This window comes from Artibeus jamaicensis, unplaced genomic scaffold (genome assembly GCF_021234435.1).
Source record: "Artibeus jamaicensis isolate MK-2021 breed Jamaican fruit bat unplaced genomic scaffold, CSHL_Jam_final contig_426, whole genome shotgun sequence".
Lineage (NCBI taxonomy): Eukaryota > Metazoa > Chordata > Mammalia > Chiroptera > Phyllostomidae > Artibeus > Artibeus jamaicensis.
The window spans coordinates 1,779,926-1,807,470 of record NW_026521826.1 but is presented as its reverse complement, the minus strand read 5'-3'; the positions used below and the strand labels follow the sequence as shown (position 1 = coordinate 1,807,470).

The following is a 27,545-nucleotide window of genomic DNA, read 5'->3' as shown; positions in this document are numbered from 1 at the left end:
AGGAAGCCACACGCTGGTAGTTAAAGAAATGCACCATCGCCACCTACTGCTGAAGAGGAGGAGGTGCTGCTGAAAAGGTGCTCAGGAAAATTTAAAAACAAAGGGGGAAAAAAAAACCAGAACTGTTTATAGGAGAACTGTTTATAAGAAAAAGAAGGAAATTAAAAAGCTCGACTTTGAACCGAAACCACCATCATTTCCCATTTCCCCAGAAGTCCCTGCTGCCCGGCGCTCGGCCTCGGCACATGGACGGAGGTGTCCTCCGAGGTCTGTTTTTCTCCAGGCGGTTTTGACTCACCCGTTCCCTAGCACAGATGGCAACTTCAGGACGAGTTAACTGTCCAAGGTTACAGAATAATAATATGATAGGCTTGGAGCTCACAGGGTTCTCCAGGCTGCTTCTCGGTGATAAAGGTTAACAGGAAACCGCTTTACAGTTTCTGTCGAGAGGAGGCGATGTTTTTTCCTTCATCTGCGAATATGCTTGTTATTTCCTCTACATTCCTGCCTCTTGGGCAGCCAGACAACACAGACCTCGGTGGAAATGAAAGTTGTCACACACAGAAACTAGAATTTGCCATCTCATTTCAGTTTCCCATTATTACAGAGTTGAAAGGGAGATTGTTATGTTTCCTTAATATACTGTTGAGAAAATAGGGGCTGGAGAGACAGTGTCTTCACTGTTTAATTCTTGAGAGTTACGAAACATACAATAAGGCCCTAAGGCATTACCCTGAAAATAAAGTTACCTTAGGCCCCACAGGTTTAGATTCAAAATTATTATTGCCCAAGAAGCCTCTGCTGTTGTTCTGGTGTTAGGGGTCAAGGCAAGCAGCAGCGCTGTTTGAACAACTTTCCCCGTTAACAGTGAGGGGAGGGCCAGGGACTGGAGGTGGGATGTGAAACTGCCTAAGGAGAGTTCTGTGACATCCATAGTTCTCCTTCCTCCTGCGTTGCCTTCATTGCCCATTTCCTGGTTCCGTGAGAAGCTCCACAAGGGTGAGTGAACAGATGAGAATCAGACTTTCAGTCTCGGGCACTCAGTAAGCTTACACTCATGTCAGGCGCTGCAGTGGCGCTGGGAGAGGCCTCACTATATGGAGGCGGCAGCGGCAGCCTAGTGAGAAGACATGGTTGTTTTAGGGGCGGTGAGAGGAGTAGCTTAAACAAAGACACAGAGCCGGTTTCGTGTATAATAAACCACACCTGAAGGTTGTCCTGCGGATCTTCTGAACCACCTAGAGCAGGATCCAAGGCTCTGGCACCCTGCCCTCCCCTCCGCCCTTCCCTCCCCTCCGCCCTTCCCTCCCCTCCCCTTATCGTCCCTCCCCTCCCCCTCTTTTCCCGTTACTTACCTGAGTCTCCTCCTCCCTCCCATCTTGCCTCCCTTCTTTCCTCTTTTTCTTCCGTCTTTCCTTTTTCATTTTGCTGGGCTGACCGCCCCTCTCCACAAGCCCTGTACAGTGGATGTCCATTTTCATTAAATTAAATTTAAATTGCCTTGCTTTGAGATGTAGAATTTGCTACTGCATTGCAAGTCGCCATTGTTAGAGAACTGAAAGTTATATGCAACTTCGCCTTTCCTCTGAGACCACTGCAGATGCTGTGTGGAGGTTTCCTTGTCCTACTGCCCTTGATCCAGGGGGCAGATGCTTTTGTGTATTGGTTTGTTTGTTTTATTTTTGGGGGGGAGGGAGTGTCCTAGAGATCAACCAGACTTCTCATTCCCAGACCTTGCAATAATGAAGGCCATATTATAATTTCCAAAAATTCTGTAGACACTCACTTGGTGGTAATTGCACTGATATCTGTTGATTGAAAGTATCTGCCAACACTTGAAGTTACTCTGGAATCACTCACAGATTTAAATGAATTTGTATTGTGTTAATCACAACAGCCTCTGCACACATTTGAAAAATGACAGGATACATTATTTACTTAGTCTGTAAACAAAAGGTTGCTAACGCGTGGGCCGTGGACTTGACCTAGCCTATAAACATAATTTGTTAGCCTTATACAATATTGATTTGTTGTTTTTGCTGCTGTTATTATTGCTTTTGATGTTGTTATTGTTGTTTTAATCTGAATTAGTTTCCAGTACTTGAAAGCAGTAGACTTCTCAGATGTAAAGCCACTGAGTGAGTCCTGCTGTCTTCTCTTACAATCTGGGAAATAAGCCCAGAGAGACTGTGGACCTGCCCTGAATCTCACAGAGCTGGGGCCAGATCACTGGGCTCTTGAATTTCTCCCTGGGACTCTCTCCGTCACTTGTCATGCAGTTCTAGAACATCACACCACTTGTTCCTTCTCTCTCCACACTCAGCACCCTCTTGCTGTCCCCAGTTTCTATGAGGCAGGTGTCCAGTGCCCCCCCAGAGTTGTCCGGCCCCAGAGCCCTCCTCCCCTCCAGGGCTCCGCTTTCAGCCACCTCCTCCCTGTCTCATCTCAACTCCTCCTCCTCCCTGGTGCAGCTGATCCTTAGACAAGTGCAAGGACCTTAACTAATTCAGGATTTAATAAACTCCACGGTGGATGTGTAAAGGCTCATTTAATGTAAACTTAGATAATTTCAGCATGTTTCATCTGGAAAAAATTTATAAGCTCTGTCTGGGTAAAAATTAAATTCTCATTTGGCTTAATACGCATTAATATTTCAGTGTTTCACTTTCATAGCCCTCTGGATGTGTGGAAATGAAACCATGCATCACCACCTTCAGGAAGAGCGTTCATAACCGTTTCTAAGAGAAATATGCACCCCCCCATTTGATTAAGCAGAAGAAATTAAAAAATCCAGCTTAACAATGATTAGGGTAAAAATGTGATATATTGGAAACCAATAGCATTATAGAAAGAAAAGAAAAAAGGGAAGCAGATGAGGGGAAAAGAAGTAGATGGTCAAGTTTAAGTCCACTCCAAGAAGTTGCTGGCAGGCCCAGTTCTTTGCCCCAGTAAAGGCTCTGAAGCCTGATGGTCTTAATCTGCTATAAATGGACCTGAAAACATTGTTTTCTCTCAAAAAGGAGTCATGTGAAAATAACAGATGCCGTTTTCTTTTGTTCATGTAGGACGGGGAGAGAGAGTCCTCATGTCAAATCCTGTAGCTCAGAGTGGTTGATTGTCTGCTTGGTCAGTGCTTCGCTGATGCAGTTGCCATTTCTCCCTTCCAGGTTCTACATAGAAAGCATTTCATACCTAAAGGATAATGCCACCATTGAGCTCTTCTTCCTGAACGCTAAGTCCTGTATCTACAAGGTAAGAACATTCTCCTCCCGTTCAAAGTTTCCCATTGAAACCTGAAAATGTCATTTGGAGCTGGACACCCCAAGTTGTTGCCGCTAATGTGTTTTATTGATTATTAGGAGTAACTTATAAATGAACTACCGTAAGTAAATGAGAACTCCATGAAACTAGAGCTACCAGTTTCATAATGGGATTCTTTCTGATCCTATCACTGGGTTTTGGCTCCTTGAGGTGTCCCTGAACACGGTCTTGGGGGTCTCCTGAACTCGACGGCTGAGGCAAAGAGGAAATCTAGGTAAATACGACAAATGCACTAGCCAACTCGGGTCTCACTAGTATGAATGAATTTCTCATAGTTAAATGCATCTATCTGTATTTCACCATTTTTAGATGTTCTAGCAGTATCTCTCAAAGAGATGCTGTTGGACTTCGGGTGGGACACATTTTTTAATTGTGCTAAGATGTAAAATTTATTCTAATAACCATTGATAAATGGACAGTTCTGTGGTGCCGAGTACATTTACATCATTGCCATCTACCTTTGGAGTTCTTTTCCTCTTACAAAACTGGAACTCTGTACCTGTTAGATACTAACTCATTCCTCCTGCCTCCGGCCCTTGGCAGCCACCGTTCTGCCTTCTGTCTCTGAATTTCAATACTGTAGGTACCTCATATAAGTGGAATCACACAGTACAGGGTGGGGCAAAGGGAGATTTATAACTGTTCATATGGAAAATAACATAATGATCGATAACTAATAATACAAAGATACACTCTGCGTTTCACATACTCACGACTGTAAACCCACTTTTACCCCTCCCTGTATTTGTTCTTTTGTGACTGGCTGGTTTCACTTAGTATTATATCCTCGAGGTTAATACATGTAGCATGTGTCAGAATGGAAAATCCCTCCTTTTCAAAGCCGAATAATATTTAATTACATGGATATGCTCCATCCTGTTTATCCATTCATTCATCAGTGGACACTTCCTCAGTGGACATTCATCAGTGGTTGCTTCCACCTTTTGGCCATTGTAAATAGTGTTGCTATGAACACGGATCCATAAATATCTATACAAGTCTCCCTTTCAGTTTTTTTTGGTGCGTACCCAGAAGTGGTACTGCTGGATCATATGGTAACTCAGTGTTTAATCTGAGAGCTGCCATACTGCTCTCCGTGGCGACCACACCCGTTTACATCCCCACCAACAGTGCGTGCAGGGTCCTGTTTCTCCGCATCCTCACGGATGCTCGGCTTCTGTTTCCTCGTCGTGGCCATGCCAGTGGTGTGAGGCGGTACCTCGTTGTGATTTCGTTTGCAGTTCCCTAAAGATTAGTGATATTGAACATCTTTTCACATGCTCGTTTGTTGGTCATTTTCACATGTTCTTTAGAGAAAAGTCTATTCAAGGGACAGTTCTCAATTGGGTGGGACAGTCCCTTGCACCGCATCCGATTCCCCCACATTCCCATAGTGTTTCCTGTCATGGGGTGACTCAAATGCTCACAGCATTTCCAGCACACACCCCCTCCCTGGGGAGAGGGACTTGCAGAACACCACCTGGGCTGACAGCCGTGACCTGGAGAACGTATTTAAAGTAACACCCCTTCTGCTGGCCCCCAGCATGCACCCTGTGCCTCACTGATGTGGCCGTTAGCACACCCACCATGGCATGATGCCTGCTCAGGCCCGACTGCGGCAGGCTGGGCGTTGTGCGTCTGAATCTTTTCAATACCTCACCCACTCGTTGTACTTTTTGTCCCTGTTTTCCTATGGGGAAGACGAGGCACAGGGAGGTTATACAGTTTGCCCGAGGTCACATATCTAGTGAATGGCAGTGTCAGTCCCAACTGAGCTGGTCACCCTGCGCCCTGGAGGGCAGCCTGTCCTTAGAGTGGAAAATGTCCCTGCAGCCAGAGAACTTCAGAGCCAAGTACACATGCTGTGAAACGGTCGATGGCTGTAGTCGAAGAAGTCTGAGGAGATCCTACTACCTATTTTTCATATTTAGCAAAACCCAGTTTTGGGCGATTTCAACATCCCATAGCCATGAACACACACAGGTTGAAATGTGGTATCAGCCATCACTTTTCCTTCTGGAAGTACTTCAGCACATTCATTGCACAGCATAGTTCCACCAAATGCAAAATTCAAAATAATGAGGGCCTGGTAGTGATCAAGTTCAGTTCTGTGAAAGGACCTCACTTGGTGATGGTTGCTGAGCCAGACCTTAAACTGGGCTCCAACCCAGAGCACTCAAGACCAGCGCTGAGGGTTTTTGCTGAATGGAGGGAAAAGTTGTGAGATGTGGTTCCAGGAACTTGCAGCTTCTTTCCTCTCCCCAAGCCCTTGTTTTCTCATTACAACGTGGAAATAATAATACCAACCTTACATACCTCACAGATGTGAGTATGTTGGTTTTCGTTTCATGAATGTGAGAGCACTTTGAAAACGTTCAGGGATAAAAAGTGAGTGCTGTCCACCAGGTGGCAGACGCTGGCAATAAATATCTGGAGTCACTGAACTGACTAAGTCACTCAGGACCCAACCCGGGCAGGTAAAAGTTGCCCCAAATCGGGCTTGTACAGAGGGGGAGACAGTCAGACCCTGGGATTCATGGGAAATAAAAAAGAAGGATAAATGAATCCTTAGAACCAAGTGACGGTGGTGATGCGGTCGTCCACGATCATGTTGCCCACCCCCGCAGCCCACCGGCCGACATGGGCGGGGTGTCCGCCCAGGACCCGGCTGCCTCGTCTCCAGGGCGGTGCTAGAGCTTGGTCGTGCCAGTGACCCAAGGATGGCCATCTACAGCTCATTTGGGCACCAGATAGCATTACAGACCACCTGTTTCCCTCCTGTCATCAAAAACAACATTTCCATTTGTATAAATAGACACTGAGAATTTAATCTTTAAAATGTTCACACATCTTATTTGAGCCACGTGAGTGGGGCTGAGCAGCAGGGCACAGGAACTTTCCAGAGGGAGGAAACTGATGTCAGCAAGGATAAGGGACAGAGAAACTGGTGTGACCTATTGTGCACAGTTGTAAACAGGCAAAGACGTTGGGAGTTCCAATGGCCAAATGCTTGGGATTAGGGATTCATTTAGCTTTGGTATCCCAAGGACTTGGGTTCCCTTCCCAGCTCCACCTCTTAGTAAATGTAGGCATCTATGATGATTCCAAGCTTAATGTTCCTCTTTGGTTTTCAAGAATATTCAAAAACCGTACCCACAACCTTCTCAAGAAATTGAAGCATGGTAAAGCATGGCAGTAGTCAGCGAGGTGGAGGTGCTGAGATAGAGCGGCGGACAGGGGCTCAGGCCGCAGGTGTTGATCTGGGCTCCGATCTTCTTTGTGCCACCCACTCCGCCCTCGGGCGGGAGGGCGGTGCCAGACTCGGACCTGTAGATGGTACTGATACTAGCGGCTTCAGCTGACACAGCGCAGATTTAATATCCGCTCCCTTCCTGCTTCTTCGGGCATGGTTCCTGCGGTGTAATGGAATCCAGGCCGTTCAGATAGAATAAGCTGTTTATTCCTGCTTCTTCATTCACTTTTGGAAGCATAAATATTTATTGTTTATGAAAGTGATATATAAGAAACAAGAGTGCTGGTAAAAATAGAAGGCCGTGGGAAAAGAGGAAGACCAAATATGAGATGGATTGACTCTGTGAAAGCAGCCCTAGGCATTAGTCTACCGGGGCTGAGCAGGGCTGTGAGCATAGGACAGGACACTGCACATCACTCTAGGGTCTCTAGGAGCCAGAGCCAGCTTGTGGCACACACAATCTGTGCTGACATTTAAAAGCAGAATGGCTCTGCCCTGGCTGGGTTGCTCAGTGGGTAGAGCATCCTCCCGATAGGCCAGGGTTTATGGGTTCAGTCTCTGGTCAGGACACATACAAGAAGCAACCAGTGAATGTATAAATAAGTGGAACAACAAAGTGATGTTTCTTTCTCTTTCTTCTTCTGCGCCCCCATCTCTCTCAAATCAATATGAATACAAATAAATATAAATGTAAATATGTGTATCTATACATATAATTTATATGTTTAAAGCCAAATGGTTCTGAGAGCCTAATTATGAAGAAGAACCCTACCCCCAGTCCCACCACTTTCAACAATTTTAGCTGTTTCTTCTGGTATTTGCCTCTTTCTTTCTAAATAATTGGTACAGGGTGTTAGTCCTTGATTTATCCATTTCAGGTTTACTGAGTACATCCTGTTTAGATTGGTACATTTTCCCAGTGCTGGGTGAAAGCCACAGGCGTCAGCATTGCATCATTATAACTAATCCAGGTAGCATCCTGTGGTGGTGATTCTTTTTTTAGATAACCAGATGTTTTACCTGGAGGTAATCATTGCCTTGCTCTTACTTGTTTAGCGTCTATGTACCCATCTTTTTTTCCCCAAAGACTCCTACAGATTCCTAAGTGCACACAAATGTAAATTTGCAAATGCATCAGGTAATTCATCAGTCCTTTGTGGTTCTGGTTTTGTTCTTGCTACCTTTTGTTGTTTTCCCTGGGACCTCCTTTCTGGAGTCCCCCCTCCCACCCTGCCATCCACAGCCCTCACTATGTGACACCCCTTCCCCATCCAGTCTTTTTTGTTTCCTGGGTCTTGAGTTGTCCCGTGGTTTGTTTTACAACATCATTTCACTGTGGAACATCCTACAGTAAACCCAGAGAAAGTGCATATGGGAAGTAAGATGTTTGGGTGCTTGCATAGCTGAAAAAATGTTCCACCTTCATCTCTGACTAATGGTTTGACTGGATGTGGAAATACAAATGAAGATTTTTCTCAGGATATCACAGGGGTTGCTTCAGAGTTGCCTTCTTTGATAACCTCATGTCTCCTATTTGTCATTTCTGTCTTTTTATTCTATCTTCTAGAAGATTTTATCAGTATCATCTTTAATCTCCTCTATTGACTTTTTAACCTTTGTTTTTAATTTCCAAGATATCTTTCATATCATCTGGTGTTTCTTTTTGTGTGTATATTGTTTTGTTACCTTCTTTATCCTCTTATTGCTCTGATAATATCAGTTATCCTGCATGTTCTGTTTTTGTCTATCTAGTTTTTTTTTTAACTATTTATTGCAGTCTGTGTCTTTCATGTGGGGGGCTTTCCTTAATTATCTGTTGACCCTGGTCTGTTCATCCATGTTTAAGAGTGAGGCACTTAAAGCCCAACTGATGCTCCCGAGTCCCAGGTAGGGATGCTCCCCTGGTGGGCGTGGTCCCCTGTGCAGTGGTCCACATCAAGCTGGTTCTTTCAGTGGTCACCCTAGATGTCAGTGTTTGGGTGTCCTTTCTCTGTGGCTCCTCATTCTCTGGTCCAGAGAAGAGTCTTCCCTTCCTGTCTAGGGCAGGCAACCGCCTCCATCAGGGTATAGATTCCCTTTTAACCCCTGGGCTTTCAGTCCACATCACCCCAGCTTCCTGCTCATTTTCTCCAGGAAACAAACCTTGGGCTTCAACAGCAGAAAAGTGAGAAAAGAGGTTTTGTTTTGTTGTTTTTCCCAAACTACAAATACCACCTTTCCTACTTGCCACTCTTCCTTCACTAGCAGACAGAAGCCATGACTAAGGTGGATTTCTTTTTCACTCTCCCTGGGCTTCACAGCCCCCCTATTTTCTATAAAGAGAGGAAGAAAACACTGTCATAATCTATTCAAGTTGCAGAAAAACAGACCACAGTTTAGAGAGAGCAGGGTGTAATTGTCTAGTTTAAGTGCAGCAGGAGGGAGTGTGCAGAATGGGGCCACCGATGCCCCACATGCTCCAACAGCGCGGCCAATGTGTTTCAACTCAGCTGAGGTGACATGTGAGTTATGGCAAGAAAATTTATGACCAGGGATGGGTAGATTCATTTAGAAGTCTGTCTGATCCCATGGCAAACTCCCATGGGAATTTTGCCTGGGGATGGTGTGTGTTCCCTGGGAAGTGGCCGGAGAAGGCTGAGCTCTTCTGCCAAGCTTTCTGCCTGCTTCTTTCCCTCTTTGGATGTGGCCTCCTACATCAGCTGGAGGGGCCCATCCGTCGGCCCCCCAGGAGACAGCGGACTTGTCCCACTGCCCCAGAGAGGTCAGGTGGATGTGGAATCTCATCAGCTCTATCCCCACCTTCAGGCTGCAGAATCAAATTCTGCAGCTCCAAGTTCTCCACTGACAAAATGAGATTGATGTGGAAAGTTAGTCACCATAATAGTGTGCAGTAGCCTTATTCACAAGTGCCAGGTCATAAAGTGTCCGTGTCTATTCAACTGTTTAGGATTCCCGTAGATTATAGACCTTAAAGTTCCAAGGGAAAGAAAGCAAGATCCAGCCCCCAGTAGTCTTCACCGAGAGATAAGATGATTGGCTCCCACACTGAAAGACCTCCTATCTGCATTTAGTTCTTTGTTAAAGTAATTTGATGCTTAGATGACTTCAATTGGATAAAGTGAGGGGCTAGTCAAATTAGTGTGCAATTATGAATCTCATGTTCGAACTGTGTAATCCTGTCCAGACATGAAGGGATTGACTGTTAACTCTTTATATGTCAAGTTTAAGTTAGGCTTGATCTCAATACTTCCCTTGTCCAACAGCGATAACCAAAGAAATGGGGCCCACGGTCACCACCTGAGGATTGACGGCGCCTGTCTGGGTCGGAGGGGAAGTCAGCCTGAGCGTTTTTCTGAGTGAATTGTTAGGATCACTTTCCACAACTGGTCACAGAACTAGTCACGTAGTCAATGCTCAGTAAATTTTTCTTGATTGATTACTTTTCTTCCCCGAGAACAAGGATTCACGTATTCCCTGGAAAATTACCGAGTTTGAGGCCTACATGTGCCCACCGACATAAAAAAATCATGTTATAAAAGAAGAATATTAAAATCCCTGTGTTAGATATGCTGGGGGGGCCTGTCCAGCCTTCTTCTCCAAGATTCCCACACTGGTCTGGGAGCTTCGCCTATCACTGCAGCTTAAGTAATCAGCTTCGGGCCACGTTTGCCACTTAGGTCTGAATACCATTACTCTTGACAAAATTAAAATAAATGGTCTTTCTCCAAGATCTTCAAAGAGCTTTCCTAATGAGCAGATGATATCATGTCCTCTGAAAATGGGGAAACAAAGCCCAGAATCAAGTCCCACAGGACAAGGGGACCAACATGAATATTAGTCTCAGACTTATGGAATGCTCACCCTTATCTCCTAGTGTGATTATTGCAGGTGTTGTGTGTGTGCTCATTTGACAGAGAGGGGAAGGTAAGGACAGAGAGGCCTTTTGTATTCAACTCTAGAAACGAAACTCATGCGTATTCTGCATCTTGGCTGTCCCATGGCCTCTAAAAGATTCCTCAGGGTCATTAAATGGGCTGTAGACAGCAGGAGCCATGCCTGTGCCACAGAATGAGAGAGTGGAGGCCCAGCATGAATGGCATGTACCCCACAGGATGATTAGACAAACATGAAGTGACTTGACTGATGAAAAACTGGCAAAGGGCTAGAAAAAGTTGTGCAAGATGGCATCAGTCTTATCATGCCATCACAGCTCCAGTTGGCCTGGGGATGACTCCCTGTAGTCATTACGAGTTGTGCAATAAGGTGGGGCAGCTACACAGCCACAGGGAAGGTGCGGTGTGGGCATAGGACCCTCTTGGATGGTATGCACACAGGTAGACACACACACACAGTGCTGCCCATCTCTTTAAAAATGGATACGTCTTATTAAAGATTCCTATATATGTCCAAAATGCTGAGGAATAGAGGCAAGACTGTGGAGTTCAGATTATCTGTAAGCACCATTCAGTAAAAATAAGTAATACAGACATGATATTTGTACGGTATCTTAGAGTTTCCAAATCACTCGTACATTTACACCTCACCAAACTCAGTAAAATAACTGGAAAAGAAATCACTATTCCCATTCAACTAATAAGGAAAATGAGACCCAAGATCAGGGATTTATTCAATGTTCCAGAGCTGTTTGGGGTTTTGGATGTTAGAACTAGAACCCAGAACTTTCAGGTAAATGGAGAAATGATCTTGAGGACGGCAAGAAACCACAATCTTCGGATGTTCCGTGGGCAAGAGGAGAGGCAGTCACAGTGAGTAGGATTCATTTGGAAAACCAGTGGGTCAGCCCCGTGAGTCGTTCCGAACGGACTGTGCAAAGGTCATCCGCCCTGGGATCTTCTCAACCTACCATATGGTCGTTAGTTGTATTTTGTTATAATTATCTCATTAATCTTGCGTGAAAGTTGGAATTTCTGTCATTCCTGACCATAGAGGAATGCTTTTCATTAAGGTTCTCGGTTGAGTGGAAAGACCGCCACCACCGTCCTCGCGCCAGGGGACCATGACAAGATCCTTCAGCTCTCGGGCCTTTGGAGAAAGTCCGTAACACCTGCCACTCGGGGTTCTCGTGGGGAGGTTTGTTTGGAACGCTTGGATGCCCTGAGATGGAAAGCTTTCCGAGAACATCGTTAGGCACCACACTGCTGATAAATGACCCCAGGCTTCTTCCTTCAGCCACTTAATCACCTGGGAGAAAGTGTGCTGACTGGGAGGAAGTGGGGCCCTCCTCGCGGCCCTGCTCTGAACACACACACACACACACCTGCAGGTAGTCACGTTTTGTCTTTCCCTATCATTTTTCAAAAGATCAAAGAAAGCACGCATTATTCAGTAGTATGTGAAGCAGACACCCCAAAATGCACACCAAATGGCCACAGTAACTATCAGACATCACCTACCCTTCCTCCAACATTCCCCCTTACCAGTGAGTCTCAAGATAAAATCATTATGTGCCCACCAGAGCACCTTAGATTCCCAGGCCAGGTTCCTGCTCAGCAAACCCTGCCACCCCCCACCCGTCCCACCCACCCCAGCAAGTGGTCTGAGGGCACTGGGGGCACAGAGGAATGTCATGCTACCAGAGAAATGCCCGTAGGTCTTCCATGAAAGGCCTTCTCCTGCTCCCCCTCCTCCTTCCCCATTTTGTTCCCAGTCAAGAGAAAACCCAGCCCCCAGGAAAAGCATGGGGGTTTTGCACACGCTCTTTCTGGTCTCATTCAGTTTCTTTTCTCTGCATGTGCAGACACACATGAAGGAAGCCACCTCTGGGCTGCCGGAGAAGTCAGATGAGAAAGAGGCAGAGCTGTCTCTTTAACATTATATGGCGGTGTGTGTCTGTGAGGAGGGTCCCTGGAAATGTGTTCCCTAGTCTGCACGGTGATCTCAGTTTCCAGGCTCGGAAGTACCGTGGGGAATGTGTGGCATGGGCAGAGAGTCGAGAGTTCTGTGCCATCACAGTGGAGTTTCAAAGATCAAGTCAGCTGGGAGGGCTGAGTGTAAAAGGGGGAAAGGTGTTATGAACACTAGACATCAGACAGTAGGCAGAGACTGCAAGGTAGGGAAGTAGTTTCTTCACCATTAGGACTGTGTCTTCCCACCCTTCCTACGTCGGTTCCTACACACCCCGCGTAGACGTCTGCGCTGGCTGTGCTGAGGAGAGGTGAGATGAGTCTTGAACTCAATCCAGGTGAGGTAGGAATGGTAAGAAGTCACAGTGCAACTCTCTTTTCCCTCAGATTTTGCAAATGTGTAGGGCGTCTGAGCCACTTTCTTCTTTAATCCTTTTCCCCCACCACGTTTTGGCTCTCTCTGTGTTTAATATCTTCACTGGGGAATGGTCATGGTCAGAGAAGGTGAAAACTCCCCCCACTTAGAGGTGGTCGTTCCCACTTAACCTGAGGACAAATACGGTGAGAAAGAACATGGATAAGTCAGGTCAGACACTTAATTGTGCATTTTCAGTAGCTTAACTCTGAATAAGTACGTTACAGTTAATGTGCACCCCGGACTGGTGACCAGCAGTCCCTCTGGGAACTGCAGGACAGGCTGTGCAAAACCAAATCAACTTAAAAGCCCCCCCCCCGCGCCTCCCCCCTGCCTTCCTCACTCTCCTCCCCACAGTGTAGACCTCGTTTAGGAGGCGAGTCAAAGGATGAGCGCAAAGCTGTGTCCTCACTTACAAGTGTTGTTTCCTGATGGCTGGCTTTGACTTCCACATTAGGCGAGCCTCCCCTCAGACGTTAAATATTAGCCTGCTGTTGACCCTCGGCTGCAGCCCTGGGGTAAATGTTTGACCGAAGAGCCTGCATCCCAACACACTAACAAGTGCACCTGAGCGACTTCAGGAAGCCCACGGGTGGGAATGGAAATGAATATTGAGTAGAGGTGAACTGCTGTGGAAGCCTGGACTGTGTTTCTGTTAAATCATTCCTGCGCTGTTAAATGATTTACATTCTGGGCCCCGGTGATCCCAGGAACGTGATTCCCGGCATTCCTCCGCATCCCAGCCCTGACAGTCTGTATCAATTACAGTGGTCGTAAAGCCCCTTCAGCTGGTTAAGCATAAAGAATTATTGTCCTCCATTCTTCCATATGCTCTCATTAGTTCTCTTAGCCCACACTTCTAAGGCGGTTCAGTAGCAAACATTATTATCTGCCTTTGAAATTCCTAAGCCTGAAAGAGCCCAAAAGAGCCTGAAGCATAGCCTTCCCTCAGAACATACAGGCTTGCTTTAGTGCGTTATTTTGAATTACAGGGGCCAGTTCCGGACCACAGAAAAACAAAAATAACTAGAAAATCCATGAATCAGAGGTTAGTGCATAACTCACATGAAAAGTAATTCTTGTTTCAGCTACTTTTGATGGTAGATGTGGTTCTGAGAAATATGTTGGCCACGACTGAGTCCTGATTAATTTGGGGAAATGCACACCCTCAGGAAGGTCACATGCTGGCCAAGAAATTTGGGGGCGTTTCCAGCACCATCACTGCCACGAAGGCCTCATGACTTCGGGCGAGTCCCTTGCAGTTCTGGATTTCCGCTCTCTGTGAAAGCAGGTGGCTGGGCTAGCTGTGTCCAGGTCTGTCCCAGCTCTAACTTTCTGTGCTCTAGTCACTCACTTGGGATCGAGTGATTTTAGAAAGGGACTAGCAGTTTGACAAGAGAAGTATAATGTCAGTTAATTTTGTTATTATTCTTCCATGCTGATGGAGTCTAGGTTTCCTTTCATCTTTAAGATCTGAGCTATAGATAATAATACATGGTTGTGTACTTAAAATCTATTAAGAAGGTTGGTCTCATGGTACATGTTTTTACCACACACACAAACAGACCCCCCCCACACACACAAAGGGACACAAAGTTTGGGGGGGGGGATGTGCTCATTACTTTGAAGGGGGCGATGTTGCGCACAGGGGCGTGCATTTGTGGAAACTCACCAACTTGTGTACATTCACCATGTGCAGTGTTTGTGTGTGTGTGTATCAATGGCACTTCAATAAAACTGTTTAGAAAGGAGATAGGAACTATATATGTATTGAAAAAGTATATATTAAGTGAAAGAAAAATGTATGATAGATTTTTTTCCAAAAGGTTTATGTCCTTTTAAGGTCATGTCCATAGATCTTGATTAAATGTTTGGGTGAAGGACCAGTAGGACAGACACGTTTTTGACCCTGAACTCTCTGTGACGGTGCTGACCAACAGAACTTTCTGCAGTGACAGAAAGGCTCTCTGTACATGTGCTCTGGCAGCCAGCAGCCACACTGAACTCCTGAGTGCATAAAAGAAATGTGGCAACTGAGGAACCGGATTTTAACTTTATTTGTTTTAATTTAAAGAGTCACAATCCCATAATACAGTTTCCTTCAATAAAGTCTCATTACTGGTTCTGAAACGGAGTTTACAAAGAAAACAGGATTCATTATCAAGTAACCTTAACTCCATTGATTAATCAGGTTCACGGATTTGTGACAAGTTGGGACTGGCCCACTTCTTAGTTTCTCATGAAGATTTAAAGGTGAGGCCTAAGAGACGACAGGGTAAGCCCAGCTCAATCGGGGCTGTTCTGGCCAAGAGTTGTAAAGGGATGTCAGGGAGCATTTGGGGCCAAGAAATTCAGAGACACCTTGGCTACCAGAGATATTCCCTGAGTGTTTGAGATTTTGGGGAACTTTTCAGAAAAGGAAGACCAGGCCTCTTTTTAGGAAGATGTCATAGCGGAGTTGTTAAAGTACCAAACTCACCTTGTTGGTTTTTCTTTGCAGGAACTGATTGATGTAGATAGTGAAGTGGTGTTTGAATTAGCCTCCTATATTTTACAGGTAAGTTGCTCTCCCCTCCTGGCCACACCAAAAAGAAGGGGGAATAAGACTTAGCGTGCACAGCCAGCTGCCGTACCCAGAGCTCGGTGTCTCCATCATTTTAGCTGCAGCAGAGGGGCGGAAATTAGGGATGCTACATCAAGGCAGTCAGCAGGAGCTTCTTGGGTTCTACCCAGACACACATTCTGATTCAAAATCTTGAAACTAGAAAAAGTTAGAGCAGGGCCTAGAGGTGGAGACTTGTGATTTGTTGTCACGAATCACTTGCTTTATATGTATCTTTCTAAAGTTTAGTTTAGTGTCTTATATTTAAGTGGAAAATGCATGCAGCCTTCTCAATTATATTGCTGTGGTGGAGAGGGCCACGGCAGTGGTAAGCTAGGCTTGCTCCGTGGCAGAGCTGCCCTGACTATAGAGTGTGTTTTAAAGTCTCTAACACTGAACTGGAGTGGTTCACTGATACTGAAATTTTTCTTCCACAGGAGGCAAAAGGAGATTTTTCTAGGTAAGTTTACAAAAGTTTCTTGTTTTTTTTTTTTTGCTTAAAAATGTATTCTGTTGCATTTCTACTAAAAGAAAGTATTCTGCTCTTTGTAGGAGGTCAGTTTATTAATGATAAATATTTATGGTGAGACCCAGCTGTCAACTTGTCTATTAAAACAGATATATCAGGTATAGAAAATATAGTATGAGAAAGAAGGACGTTCTGTACTAAATAAAAGCCTAGAGGTCACCTAAAGGCTGAGATGAGGACCCAGGCCATGGTATTGAGGTCTGTTGGGTTGTCCAAGTGCCTCTGTGATGCCATGAACCACCAGTGTGGTGTGTATCAGGCTGCAGGTAACCCTGGCGGTCGGACGGAAGTTGACATCTTTATTTTTTTCTTTCTCAGTTTTAGTCCCTGACCCTCAAGGGACAGACTGCTATCCCACAGGACGATTGTGTTTATAGAAGTAATATCCCACTTCTACTTTTCCTTCTGGTCCATCTACCATGTTAGAGAGAACAGAGACAGACTGAACCACTGCAAAACCTGTGCACTGCTTTAATAGTAACCCCGGAGAGTGCAAACTTCAGTCTTGCCATTCATTTCAATGGGCACTGCCTGCTGACCGGCACGGCTGAAGTGCCTCTCAACTACTGGAGCCTTCTCGGAACAGGTGGTGGTAGCCATCCACCAGTGGGACTGTCTGCTCAGAGACAGATGTTATTCCTGGGCTTCTGTTGCATCAGCTCCCCTGGGAGAAGCCCAGGAGAGCTGACTCTTTAGGATCAAGGTCTGGAGGCAGAAAGACCAAACCACATGTGCAAGAAAACAGAGCAATGGGGCATGGGATTCTGTCTCTAATATTAATGGGCAATTAGCAAAATTGGTATTAAGAAAGAAGCACTAATTACACCTCTCCTCCATGGAGGAACTTTTATGTTTTCTCATGCTTCGAGGGTTTGATCTGTAAATGCAACATCAACTACTTCACGCGGTGGCCTACCTGTATTTGGCTAGCTCTGTCGAGTTCACGCTGACTGGTTCTTCAGGTCTTAGCTGCTGCTGCTTTTCTCTCTTGTGCATTTCTAAATATTTACACCAGAACCTGAGGTAAATGCCCTCAGATTTCTCAGCAAAAGCAAAAATTTATTTGATGATCTAAAGGCTTGGCAAACGATTTCTGTGAAAGCTAGATGGTTGATGCGTTGGGATTTGCAGGCCCTAGAGTCCTGTTGCAGTGACTCAACTCTCCTCAAGTGCAGAAGCGGCCATAGACCATTGGCAGTGTTTCCATAACACTTTCTTTATAGACTTGAAAATTTGAATTTCTTATACAATTTCATGTGTTATAAAATATTCTTCTTTTGATCTCTCCCTCTACCCTAGCCATTCGAACATATAAAAGCCATCCTTACTTAGCTCACGGGCCACACAAAGCCAGCAGAGGACTGCATGGGGCCAGCGTGATGTAGTGTGCTGACCTCTAATTCTGAAATGTAGTCCCCTTAGCTCAGTTTGAATATTTGCATAGGGAGACCTCCAGGCCCCTTTTATTTGGGTTTCCCAAGTTCTTGCTATAAAGCAGAGATAGTCCTTTTTATTTTTTTAAACTGAGGCTTTTTTAAAGCCTCATCAAGAGACCTTGAACGCTACAGGTGGCCAATCACCACTCACTGGATTTGCTGAATGAAACATTCAACAGGCTACGGGAGCTGTACTCTGTGTTCTGCTCCTTTGTTACTTTTAGATGCCCCTCATCTGGTGTCAGTTTAGGAGTTTTGGTAAGTGCAAGTTCACATCTCCTGATGAAGATTTTTGGAGTCCCATGAAAAATGGTTTGACAGTCACAGATGGAGCGGTTTGTGTTGTGTGGCCCACTTACTCTGGAGATACTCTCCCCCCGTTCTTCGGCCAGCTCTGACCTCTGCTGTAACTATTACTCATTTCTGAGAGCGCCCTGACAGGATGGAATGTGCGCTGCGGACAGCAGTATCTGGCCCCACAGGGCATGGGAACCTGCGGCCACAGGGAGGGGGAAGTGCAGGCCTGGCCTGGCGGTAACTCAGGCCCCCTAATGAGCGTGTGGAATGCCAGCTTGTTGGCTTCAGAGGAACAGGATCCTGGTTTGGCTTCATTTGTCTAAGGGCAGCCTTGCAGTTTGTTTGGAACAGCAGCTGTCAGGGAGGGAGAGGTCAGACACCTTATCCAGGGGGTCAGCGTATCTCCCCCATGAAATGCCCGTCACCTCCCCTGGTGTGGTGATCTGTCACTGGGACTGACTCCTCACAAACCCCCATTGTCCGAGGCCGGCCTGTGGTTTGTAGGCTCGAGCGGCCCGCAGTTTGGGAATTAATTGTTCTAGAGTCCTTGTCGGTGCCTCTTGCCATCTACACCTGGAGGAATCCTGAAACATTGAAGGATGACGACATTTGGTGTGGTGGCTGAACTGATTAGGCATTTTAGATGTCATAATCTCATAATTTGGTTTTATATCAAGTTATTTTTGCTCTGTTGATAATTCATGCAAGGCTATACAACCTTAGTTGTGTTTAACTGCATGGCTTTGAGTTGCATACATACCCTGTAAATACATTATGTTTTCCTGAACAACACTGATAAAATGAGATATCAGGTTAGAACACATAGAACACGGGAGAAGCCTTTTTTGGTCAGACATGGTCCAGGGCATAATCCTAGAATATTCTAGAATCTGAAGAGTCAAATAACCTTTTGAACTAGTGGTCCTATACCCAAAAGGCACAGTAACTGTTCCATTGCCCAAGGGTCCTGAGTCTGTAACTTCCTATTAGGCTACTTTGCCCAGGATGCTATTATTCTATATATTTTCATTTTACATACATTGTGTATATGCATATATACAAATTAAATTTATGTTGCATGAGTATTAAAACCCTACAAATTAAGGCAGCAGTTCTCTTGAAGACAAGAAGAGGAAGAGGGTTATTTTTACAGAAGGGAGAAGTTGAAAGTGCTGAGACCCTGTCAGAGAAAGTGAACCACAGGGCAGCACAAACCGCAGCTTCTCAGGGAACCGTAGCCGGGCTGGTTCTTCTTTTGGACTTTTCTCCCAGCAGACCCCTGAAGCCTCATTTTTATATAACATTCCCTTTTCTTTCCAGTTAAGGGGAATGCTCGCTTCCTTGTCTTGCTGAACTTTACAATGAAGTCTTGGGGTCAGCTTCGTTGAAAGAAAATGACTCAGGTATAATAGATAGATAAGAAGAATTGCCCATGATAGGAAGAAATATTTGTCACATATGTTCATATTCCAACATATGGTGGGCAAGTTTATAAGATATCATTAAAATTTAGGAAATAGTCTTATCTAAAAATAATATTTTCTCTCTTGTATTATTTTCCTTAGCACAGAATGTAGTCATCATATTTCATTTCCTGGTGTATATCTATGTAGAAAAATGAATGTTCATCAGCCATCAGGAAATCAGTGGAGTTGGCATTTCTGTTTAAAAACAATTGAGTAGCCGAAGAACTGTTAATCATGGCAGCTTTCATAGGCAAAATACTGGGTTGTGAAGGGTCAACACAGTTTAAAAACAGAATGTTCTAATTTGATAGTCACTGCTGAACATTAGTCAGCTATGTTTTATGATATACATACTTTATTTAGCGCCCACTGTGCAGTAGTTTTGAGTGCAGAACACTGCCCATTTCCTATTTTTTTTAAAGAAATTTTAAGCCTTGGGTTACTGTGGGAAAATAGCAATCTTGTCTTTTTTTAAAAAAAAGATTTTATTTACTTGTTTTTAGAGAGAGAGGAAGGGAGGGAGACAGGGAGAGAAAGATAAATGTGTGGTTGCCTCTCACATGGCCCCCACTGGGGACCTGGCCCGCAACCCAGGCATGTGCCCTGACTGGGAATTGAACCAGCAGCGACCCTTTGGTTTGCAGCCTGCGCTCAATCCACTGAGATATACCAGCCAGGCAGTCTCTTCTTTAAATAGGTAAATGCAGGAATCACCTCATTTAATCTACTTTGAACAGGACATCCAAATTATATAGTTACATTCTAATTTAGTTTGATAGGAGACATTGGTACGCTGTATTAAGTGAGGTGTTTCAAGAACTTGAGTTTTTGTTTCTTTCCCTAAGGGAACCTTATGGAATCTCAGAAACCCCTGTGGCCAATCTCCATACTTGGATTTTGAGGCTCACCTCACTTTTTACTTCCTGTCAGCCTGTCTGAAAGTGTGCCACCAAAAAAAGAAGGGAAAAAAATCATTTTAGAGAACATTTCTCCAAATCAGTGAATTGTTTAAAAAATACTTTATGCTGAACAGCACTAATAAATGCCCAAATCACACTACCTTTGTTATTTAAAAAATCACCCATACATTACTGGGGACTAGTAAAAAACATCTGTTACGTAGGATTTTTTTGCTAACAAGATTTATCGAAACCAGATCACTACAGCCCTGTTAATCCGGGCCATCTGTTGGGACCTGGAAGTATCTGTGTTACAGAGGGCCGGATGCACTAATGCTAATCATCAAAACAGGCTTCTACCAGGATGAGGTTTATTAGGACCTGTGAGCAAACAGCACCTGAAAAAGGCATGAAGGGAATTCCATGTAAAGACCCACAGGCACATTTCGCTGACCTTTTCAGTGGGGCTTGTCCTGTGCATGAGAGGCTGTGGAGGGGCGGAGCGTCTGTAGGCTCTCTGTTCCAAATAAACTGCAGGACAAGAAGCGAAATTGTGATTGAGCACTTAGGGGTCTGCATGTCTGACGTCTGCACAGAGGTAAATGCTTGTCCCTGTGAGGGAGTATCTGTTTATTAGGGTTCACTGGGCAGTAAGAAACCTTACTATATCCCTGGTCTATCAACCTGCAGGTTTCTAATGCTATTTCTTTGGGGGGGGGAAATGCTTTTAGAAATAGAGCAGTGTGTTACTCAGTCAATAGAAATGAATGGCAGTCTTTCATTAACAGAGAAAATTGATTTTCACCTCCATTTCAGAAGAGAAGTTGAGGTATTTACTTGTGCTGAAAAATTCCTTTCCTCTTTCACAGGCTGCAAGTTCTTTGCGCTCTAGGAGAGCAGTTAGAAGCAAAAAAAAGAAACAAAAACCCACAAACCTTTTAATATTTTATCTTCTGTAAACCATCAGACCATGTGTTCACTAGTCAGGAAAGATAAATGAAATTTCTGTGACAAAAAAAAACCTCTTGATTTTTGTTTTCTGTTTGAAATCTGTTCTTCCTTTATGAAGAGCATTTGTGAATTAATGTGAATGAAACTTGGCCCACTGGCATCTGAAAATCCCAGGTCTGTAGGCCTTTTATGTTAAACTATATGATGTCGTTTAGCCAGCCGTAGGTTAGAGGGAGAATTTAGAAGGTCAACAGGAAAAGCAGACAAAGAGCTAGTTTTCTTCTAAAGACTTTTTTAATAGCATAAACGTTTGTATAGACTGCTATCTTTAAAAAGATGACAACGTTATTTTCTTGCCCAGCTAATGGCACTGAAAGTTGCTTAATCTAAAGCAGGAGTCTATAAATCACAAATCCTAGTCTACTAATGTCATTACTTTGCACTTACATAAGTGATTTTACTGCTACGAGTCAAAGCAGGCTCAGTTTTAAATCATTTTTAGAGCATTCTATCATTTGGGGTATATTTCCCTACTGTTTTTTCATTAGCCTCTTGAAAGAAAACAGCTGGCACTAATCATATAGTAAGAGAGGGATTTGCTGAGACTTTTAGGTAATTAGTAAAAAGTACTCAAACAGCTGTGTTTGTAATAGTCAACATTTGGAATATAACTTACATAACCTAATAATACCTTGGAATACCCAAACCCTCAAATTTCATTATTGGAAGTTTCCTAGAAAAAAGTTACCCATTAAGCTTGAAACACATGTATTAGCCCAAAGAACAGTTTTTGTGAGAAGAATTTAAATTTATATAATTCTCATATATTATTTTGCCAAAAACAGAAGAAAGTGGCCTGTGATGTTTTCCCATGCTTTAAAGACCGAGGGAGAAGCCACTGGAACATGTCAAGCCAGAAAGACCTTTTGAGAGGAACAGAACCTATGAAAATTTTAAACAAAATGTCAAGGGGGAAATTACAGATTGTTACAGAAAGCTTTGTTTTGTGCACAAAAGTCCATTTTACTGAGATTTTCAAGTGTGTAATTCACATTTTCCAAGTATAGAATAGTATCCAGATAGGTTATTTTGCAGGATGATATTCTTCAAATGCTGTGAAAATTTAGACAAGTAAAACAAGGAGGAAATTTTGTATTATGATAGCTTGTCTGTTTTGTTAAGCATTTACTTAATATCAATATCATATTTGGAGTTGACCTTGGGAATAATAAAAAGGTTCATGGCTATGACACTGTGTCAGTTTTCAGAGTTTAGATTCCCAATCTAAAGGGTGACCTTGTAGAAGATTAATCAGTTGTTTATCTATTTGAGTAAAACTCTTAAATTGTAGACATTAAAAAATTTGTGTTTGAATTTTATAAGTTTATAACTAGAAGTTCAGAAAATTTTCACAAACATTCACAAAACCCTGGGAAACCAAACTTATTGATCAAAGAGGAAATCTTTCCTTAAATAAGTTGGCAACTCACATCAGAACGAAAGGCACATAATTCATAAATATGTTCGTGATTTTGCCCCCCTGCGATTGGTGAGTTAGTGTGGTGTAGTCATCCATAACACATGCCCAGACTCTGGAGTCCCATGCTGGAAAAATCTCAGGAGGGCCCCAGGTGCTTCTTTCTGTCTGCAAATGGTCACACAGTGGTAGGATGTTAGGAGAGACTTCCCAGGCACTGTCCCCAGCCACCAGCTTTGGGAGCCCTCACCACACACCTGAGGGAAGAGCTGTCACAGGAGAGAAGCAAGTGTCCCCATTTTGTCTGCTGAAACCTGAACTATTTCTAGGTTCGCAAAAGCAGAAAAAGGGAAGAAGGAAATGGAAGGGAAAGGAAAGAAGATGCTTCCTGTGTGGCTTTTAAAGATCCAAGAAGAAAAAAGTGTTCTTATTAATGTTATGAATCTGTCTTAAGAGTTTTCTAGATCCATTGCACTCCTGAATATGCAATATATACAGATCCACAATGTTATCTCTGAATCTGTAGGGCCCCGATATTTCCAAATCCAATTCGTAGGTTTTAGACAATAAGCCAGTGTTTCCTTCACGCCAGTGGTGGGGCCCGCAGCACAGTCTAGCGCACCGCTGGAGAGGGAGAAAGGTCAGGTATCAACATGTAGAAAAATGTTTGCCACCAAGTGGGCTAGAGAGGTTTGCTTCTTAGAGTTGTGTGGGTTTTGAAACTGTGGATAATGAGGACCTATAATACGCTTTTGCACTGGTGACATACTTCCCCCTGGAGAACTCGACTCTCATGGTGTGCTCAGAAAACATGGAGGCGCCAGAATGAGTTTCTGAGTTTCCCATTGGTCTTTATCTTACGCAAGTGTACCTTTCGGTGTTTTGTGCTCCAGGTATTGCTTCAGTTCTGGTGTGCACATCGACACCATTCGTGGGAGGAATTCTCCCACCCTGAGCGCATTCTGTGGGCCCTGGTTTCTCCTGCCAGTTGTGACATCTGATTTGATCTGAAGGGATTCTTCTGGAGAAGGATTTCCTTTGTAGGAAAACAAATACATTGTGGATTTTGAAATCCTCCTATCAGATTTCTTCACTTTATGATATCTTGGCTAAATTGTCCTTGCTCTTGTGGCAAATTCCTTAGCCGATGTATTGCTAGAAGTCTTAAGATTTCATTTGAAAGTCCTGTGCTCTTGGGGTAGTGTGAACGGTGGAAGAGGGGCCATCATCTCAAACCTGCCCTCTGTCCAAGACCAGCACAGCATGGAGAGACCACGTTTTTGCTGGTAATACTAATAACCACCTAAACGTTTGGAATAAAATCTGATCAGTATTAAAACAAGAAGACTTCAGTGTTATTCTCAGTTTAGCAATGACTCTCTCAGAGCCCTTTTTTCTTTTCTTTTTTTAAAATTGATTTTAGAGAGAGGGGAAGGGAACAAGAGAGGGAAACATCGGTTTCTTGTTCTACTTATTTATGGATTCATTGGTTGATTCTAGTGAGTGCCCTGATTGGGCATTAAACCCACAACCTTGGAGAATCGAGACAGCGCTCTAACCAACTGCCCTACCAGGCCAGGGCCCTCTTTATTTTTTTTCCTTTTTTTAAAGATGCACCATGACTGCTGTTGGAACCTGAACCATTTTAGGGTGTTTTGTAAGGTGGCATTTATCAGGCGCGCTGAACTGTGGGAGAAATGGCTGGGCTGAACATGTAGCATATTCATTAGGCTTTAGCTCCCCATGTTTCTGGAGGTTGAGTGACCAGTCTCCCACTAGGGCAGCTTTCTGTGATGCGGCCACCGAGTCTGGCCAGCTCATTGGACAGGGCTGGCCACCGCTAAGTTACTCCAGATGTTTACAGACAGCAGAAAGGCAAATAGAACATTTCTACGTGGATGTCCTTGGGGAAGGTTTAAGAGCCATGGATCCCTTCCAGAACATAATGGATTTGGACAGGCTTCACGCCTTAGTGCTTTCTCGTTATATTTGTCTGTGTAACCTTGCCCTGGGGGAAAGCTTGAGAACCCACTGCAAGCCCCGGCAGGAAGCCAGCCTGGGACTGTCACCAGGGAAGCTTGTTTGCCAACAAACTAGTGTTTGGTGGTAAGGCAGTCACTTCCTCCTTCAGCTCCTTCCTTCCCCAAATAAACTTTAGATGTGATGAGTGTGAGTGAACCCAAGCTCAAACTCAGCTTCACTGCCTTACTCACAGTTCCATCCAGGAAAAAAAAGGTCATCCCAGGAAAGTGCCTTTGGTAGACGTTTCAGGTGCCATGCTAGGCACTGATGAGTCAGTGACTCCAATCCCTCTTCTCAGGGACCTTGTTACAGCTGATCAGGGGGAAGAAGATCCAGAAATTCACCCTCATGGGCTCTTGAGTGTTTGGTGAACTGAATATTTGTTTAAACTATGCCTTAACAGCATGTGAATAATAGATTCCAAACCTTGCTTAGGAATTGAATTTTTCTGGCCACCCAGGGCTTACCTGCTTGAAAATTGCCTGTGGCTGGCCATTGTCTTCTGGGTCCGTTTGAACGCTGTCAGCCTGGTAGTGAAGGTTTTCAAAATGTGTGCCTAACCTGCCTTTTATTTAGCTCCCTTGCTCCTGGTACACCATCCACTCCAGTTGCTCTCTTTGGTTTGGATAACAGGAGCTCTGGGCTCTGCAGCATTCCATTGAGAAGAACCGTGGTATTTCTCTCCTTTCTCCACACAGGCCCTGCCCCAAAGCCTCACACCAGAGCCCATGGGGGCCCCTTCTTTTCCCCGAACTTTTAAATTTCGTTTGAACCAACATGGTCAAACCCTGCCCATATGGTCAGTTATCTTTTTTCATTCATACCTCTTGCCTCCGGCTCTAAACTGTGAGCAACGTTTGTCTGAGGACCTCGGCTCGTTTTTTTTTCTTTTTCTTTTTCTTTTGTATCTCCTAACATACCTCCCACATAGCAGGAGCTCGTGGGTTACTAACTGATAAATCCTTGGCCTCCCACTTTCATGATAACAGTTCCAGCACTTGGATTTATTGATTCAATAACAAGTTGAAGTTTTCCTTCTGGGTGGTTGTTCAAAGCCAGAATTTGCAAACACCCACTGCCATGGTTTCTTTGTCCACTTGAAAAATGCCCTTTCTGGGAATAGCTGTAACACCACCGCCCACCATGCATGTGTTTCTTTGTTGCCACATGTGAGAACTGAATACATTGGAATGGTTTTGCCCGGTGCTGCCTGTCACCCCAAGGGTGGCTTCTGATTCCGTCCCTGTGGACAGCATTTCCAGCTGGGTGGGGACACATGGGAGAGCTCGTCCTCCCCTTCGTTGCGTGGGTGTTGCAGTGTTTGTTGTCCAAGTGCCTCCCCGTCCATGACTGTGTGTTCCTTCCTTCATTCATATTTACTTAGTGAGCTGCCAACTCCTGGCTGTTTAGATGTTACTGCCCAAGGTCCCAGGATTTGCCTCGGTCGGTGCGAGCTGCATGGAATCTGCTAGCACTGTCCAAGTTAGAACCGTGTGAGCTTCTGTGACACCTGAAGGGCTCCAAGGGGCTTTGGTGGACCTTTTACACACCAGAACTACCCCAAAGTGGATGCCACTAATTGCCCCTGGAGGTAGAGAGTAGACGAAAACCCCCAGATGTGTGCTGAGCGTCCAGAGGGGAGTCAAGCATTCGAAGAACAGTGGTTAAAACTAGGGAAGGTTTATCTTCCAAGCCTGGGAACATGTGGGTCTGTGGGAAAAAGGATTTCTGGTGCCCTGACTGCCTCCTCCTACCAGATAATCCACTTCACACTTTCAGAGTCATTTCTGTGCCTCACCAGCAGCAAAAGTTATTTATTTGTCATCTCCCAGAAAATAGGTTCCACCGTGTGGCCAGTCCTAGCAAAGGAAGCGGGCGTGTGTCAGGGAGGGAAACGACTCTCAGGAAAAAGCCAGCAGCGGCCCAGCCTCAGAGCCCGGGAGCCACAGCAGGGCCCCCAGAGGCTCCTCCCAGGTTCTGCCCAACCCAGCAGGGACACTGGTGACCTTCCTCCCAGATTTGCACTTCTCCGGGGGCATCAGTGTGTGCCCCTCTGTGTGTGCAGGGCTGAGAAGGAACCACAGTCACCTGTGAGCTCTGGCTCTGCACGTGGTGTGTGCTTTTCCCTCTGTGTTAAATACGTACGCACATACGTACATACATACATGCATAAATGGAAAGCACCCCTTTCTCCCATCACTTTTCATGAAAAGGGAGCAGATGTGGGGTCTCCCGGATGGGGCAGGATGTGCTGGTTTACTTGGAGGGTGAGTGAGTTTCATGGCATTTTCTCTGTGTCTCCCCCCATCTTCCAGTAATGAAGTGGTGAGGAGTGACCTGAAGAAGCTGCCAGCACTTCCCACCCAAGCCCTGAAGGAGCACCCGTCCCTGGCCTACTGGTAAGCTGCTTCTCCCCCAGCGCCCGGTGGCCTCTCCAGGGTGAGCCCTTCCCGGGGTGTGTGGGCGCCAGGCGGCTGAGTCCACCGTCCCGGCTACTGCAGGGTCAGCCTGGGCTCAATTGTATTCAGTGTCTTGGGTCTCCATGAAACCATTTTCTGCACTTCTTTAAATGGTGTGGGATGTGTGACATCTCTCCTTTTTCCATTTTCTTTCATTTTTAAAAAAAGAAAACCTTCTAAAATTTCACTTTGAAAGCTTCGCTTCTTTGGTACCCTTTCATGTGCTGCTCGAGTTTCCCTGCGGAGTCCTCATCACCTGACGACAAGACGTGTGGGGGTTTCAGCGGGGGGAGAGCTGCAAGGGTCGGCTTTCTTTTTGCTTTGCAGAAGAGGGAGGTTGATTCTTTCATTTTCCTACGACGTCTCCTATCTCCTAATTTAGCTGCCACGTAATATTATGCTGCAGTTCATCTGTTGGGCCTGAAGAGACTGATTCTGAATGAAAGGGGCCCAGACGGTGGCTTGGGTCACAGTCGAGTGGGGCTCGCATTACGGGGTGGCGTGTTGAAATTCTGGGGGGCTCACCAACCCTGACCACACTGTCCTTAGAAAAG

General features: G+C 44.9%; 1 protein-coding gene across 7 annotated transcripts in view; it reads left to right on the top strand.

Annotated features, from left to right (window-relative positions):
* Positions 1 to 27,545, top strand: part of FRMD4A (FERM domain containing 4A) — a 313,254-nt gene that overhangs the window by 183,250 nt on the left and 102,459 nt on the right. For 6 of the 7 annotated variants that reach the window (XM_053665757.1, XM_053665755.1, XM_053665758.1 and 3 more), the window contains exons 5-8: positions 3,168 to 3,252; positions 15,354 to 15,410; positions 15,893 to 15,915; positions 26,848 to 26,931. In XM_053665757.1, coding sequence (XP_053521732.1) covers positions 3,168 to 3,252; positions 15,354 to 15,410; positions 15,893 to 15,915; positions 26,848 to 26,931 — 249 coding nt within the window. Of the gene's footprint in view, positions 1 to 3,167; positions 3,253 to 15,353; positions 15,411 to 15,892; positions 15,916 to 20,330; positions 20,681 to 26,847; positions 26,932 to 27,545 lie in introns of those variants that run through there. The other variant, XM_037141258.2, reaches the window with a different exon arrangement.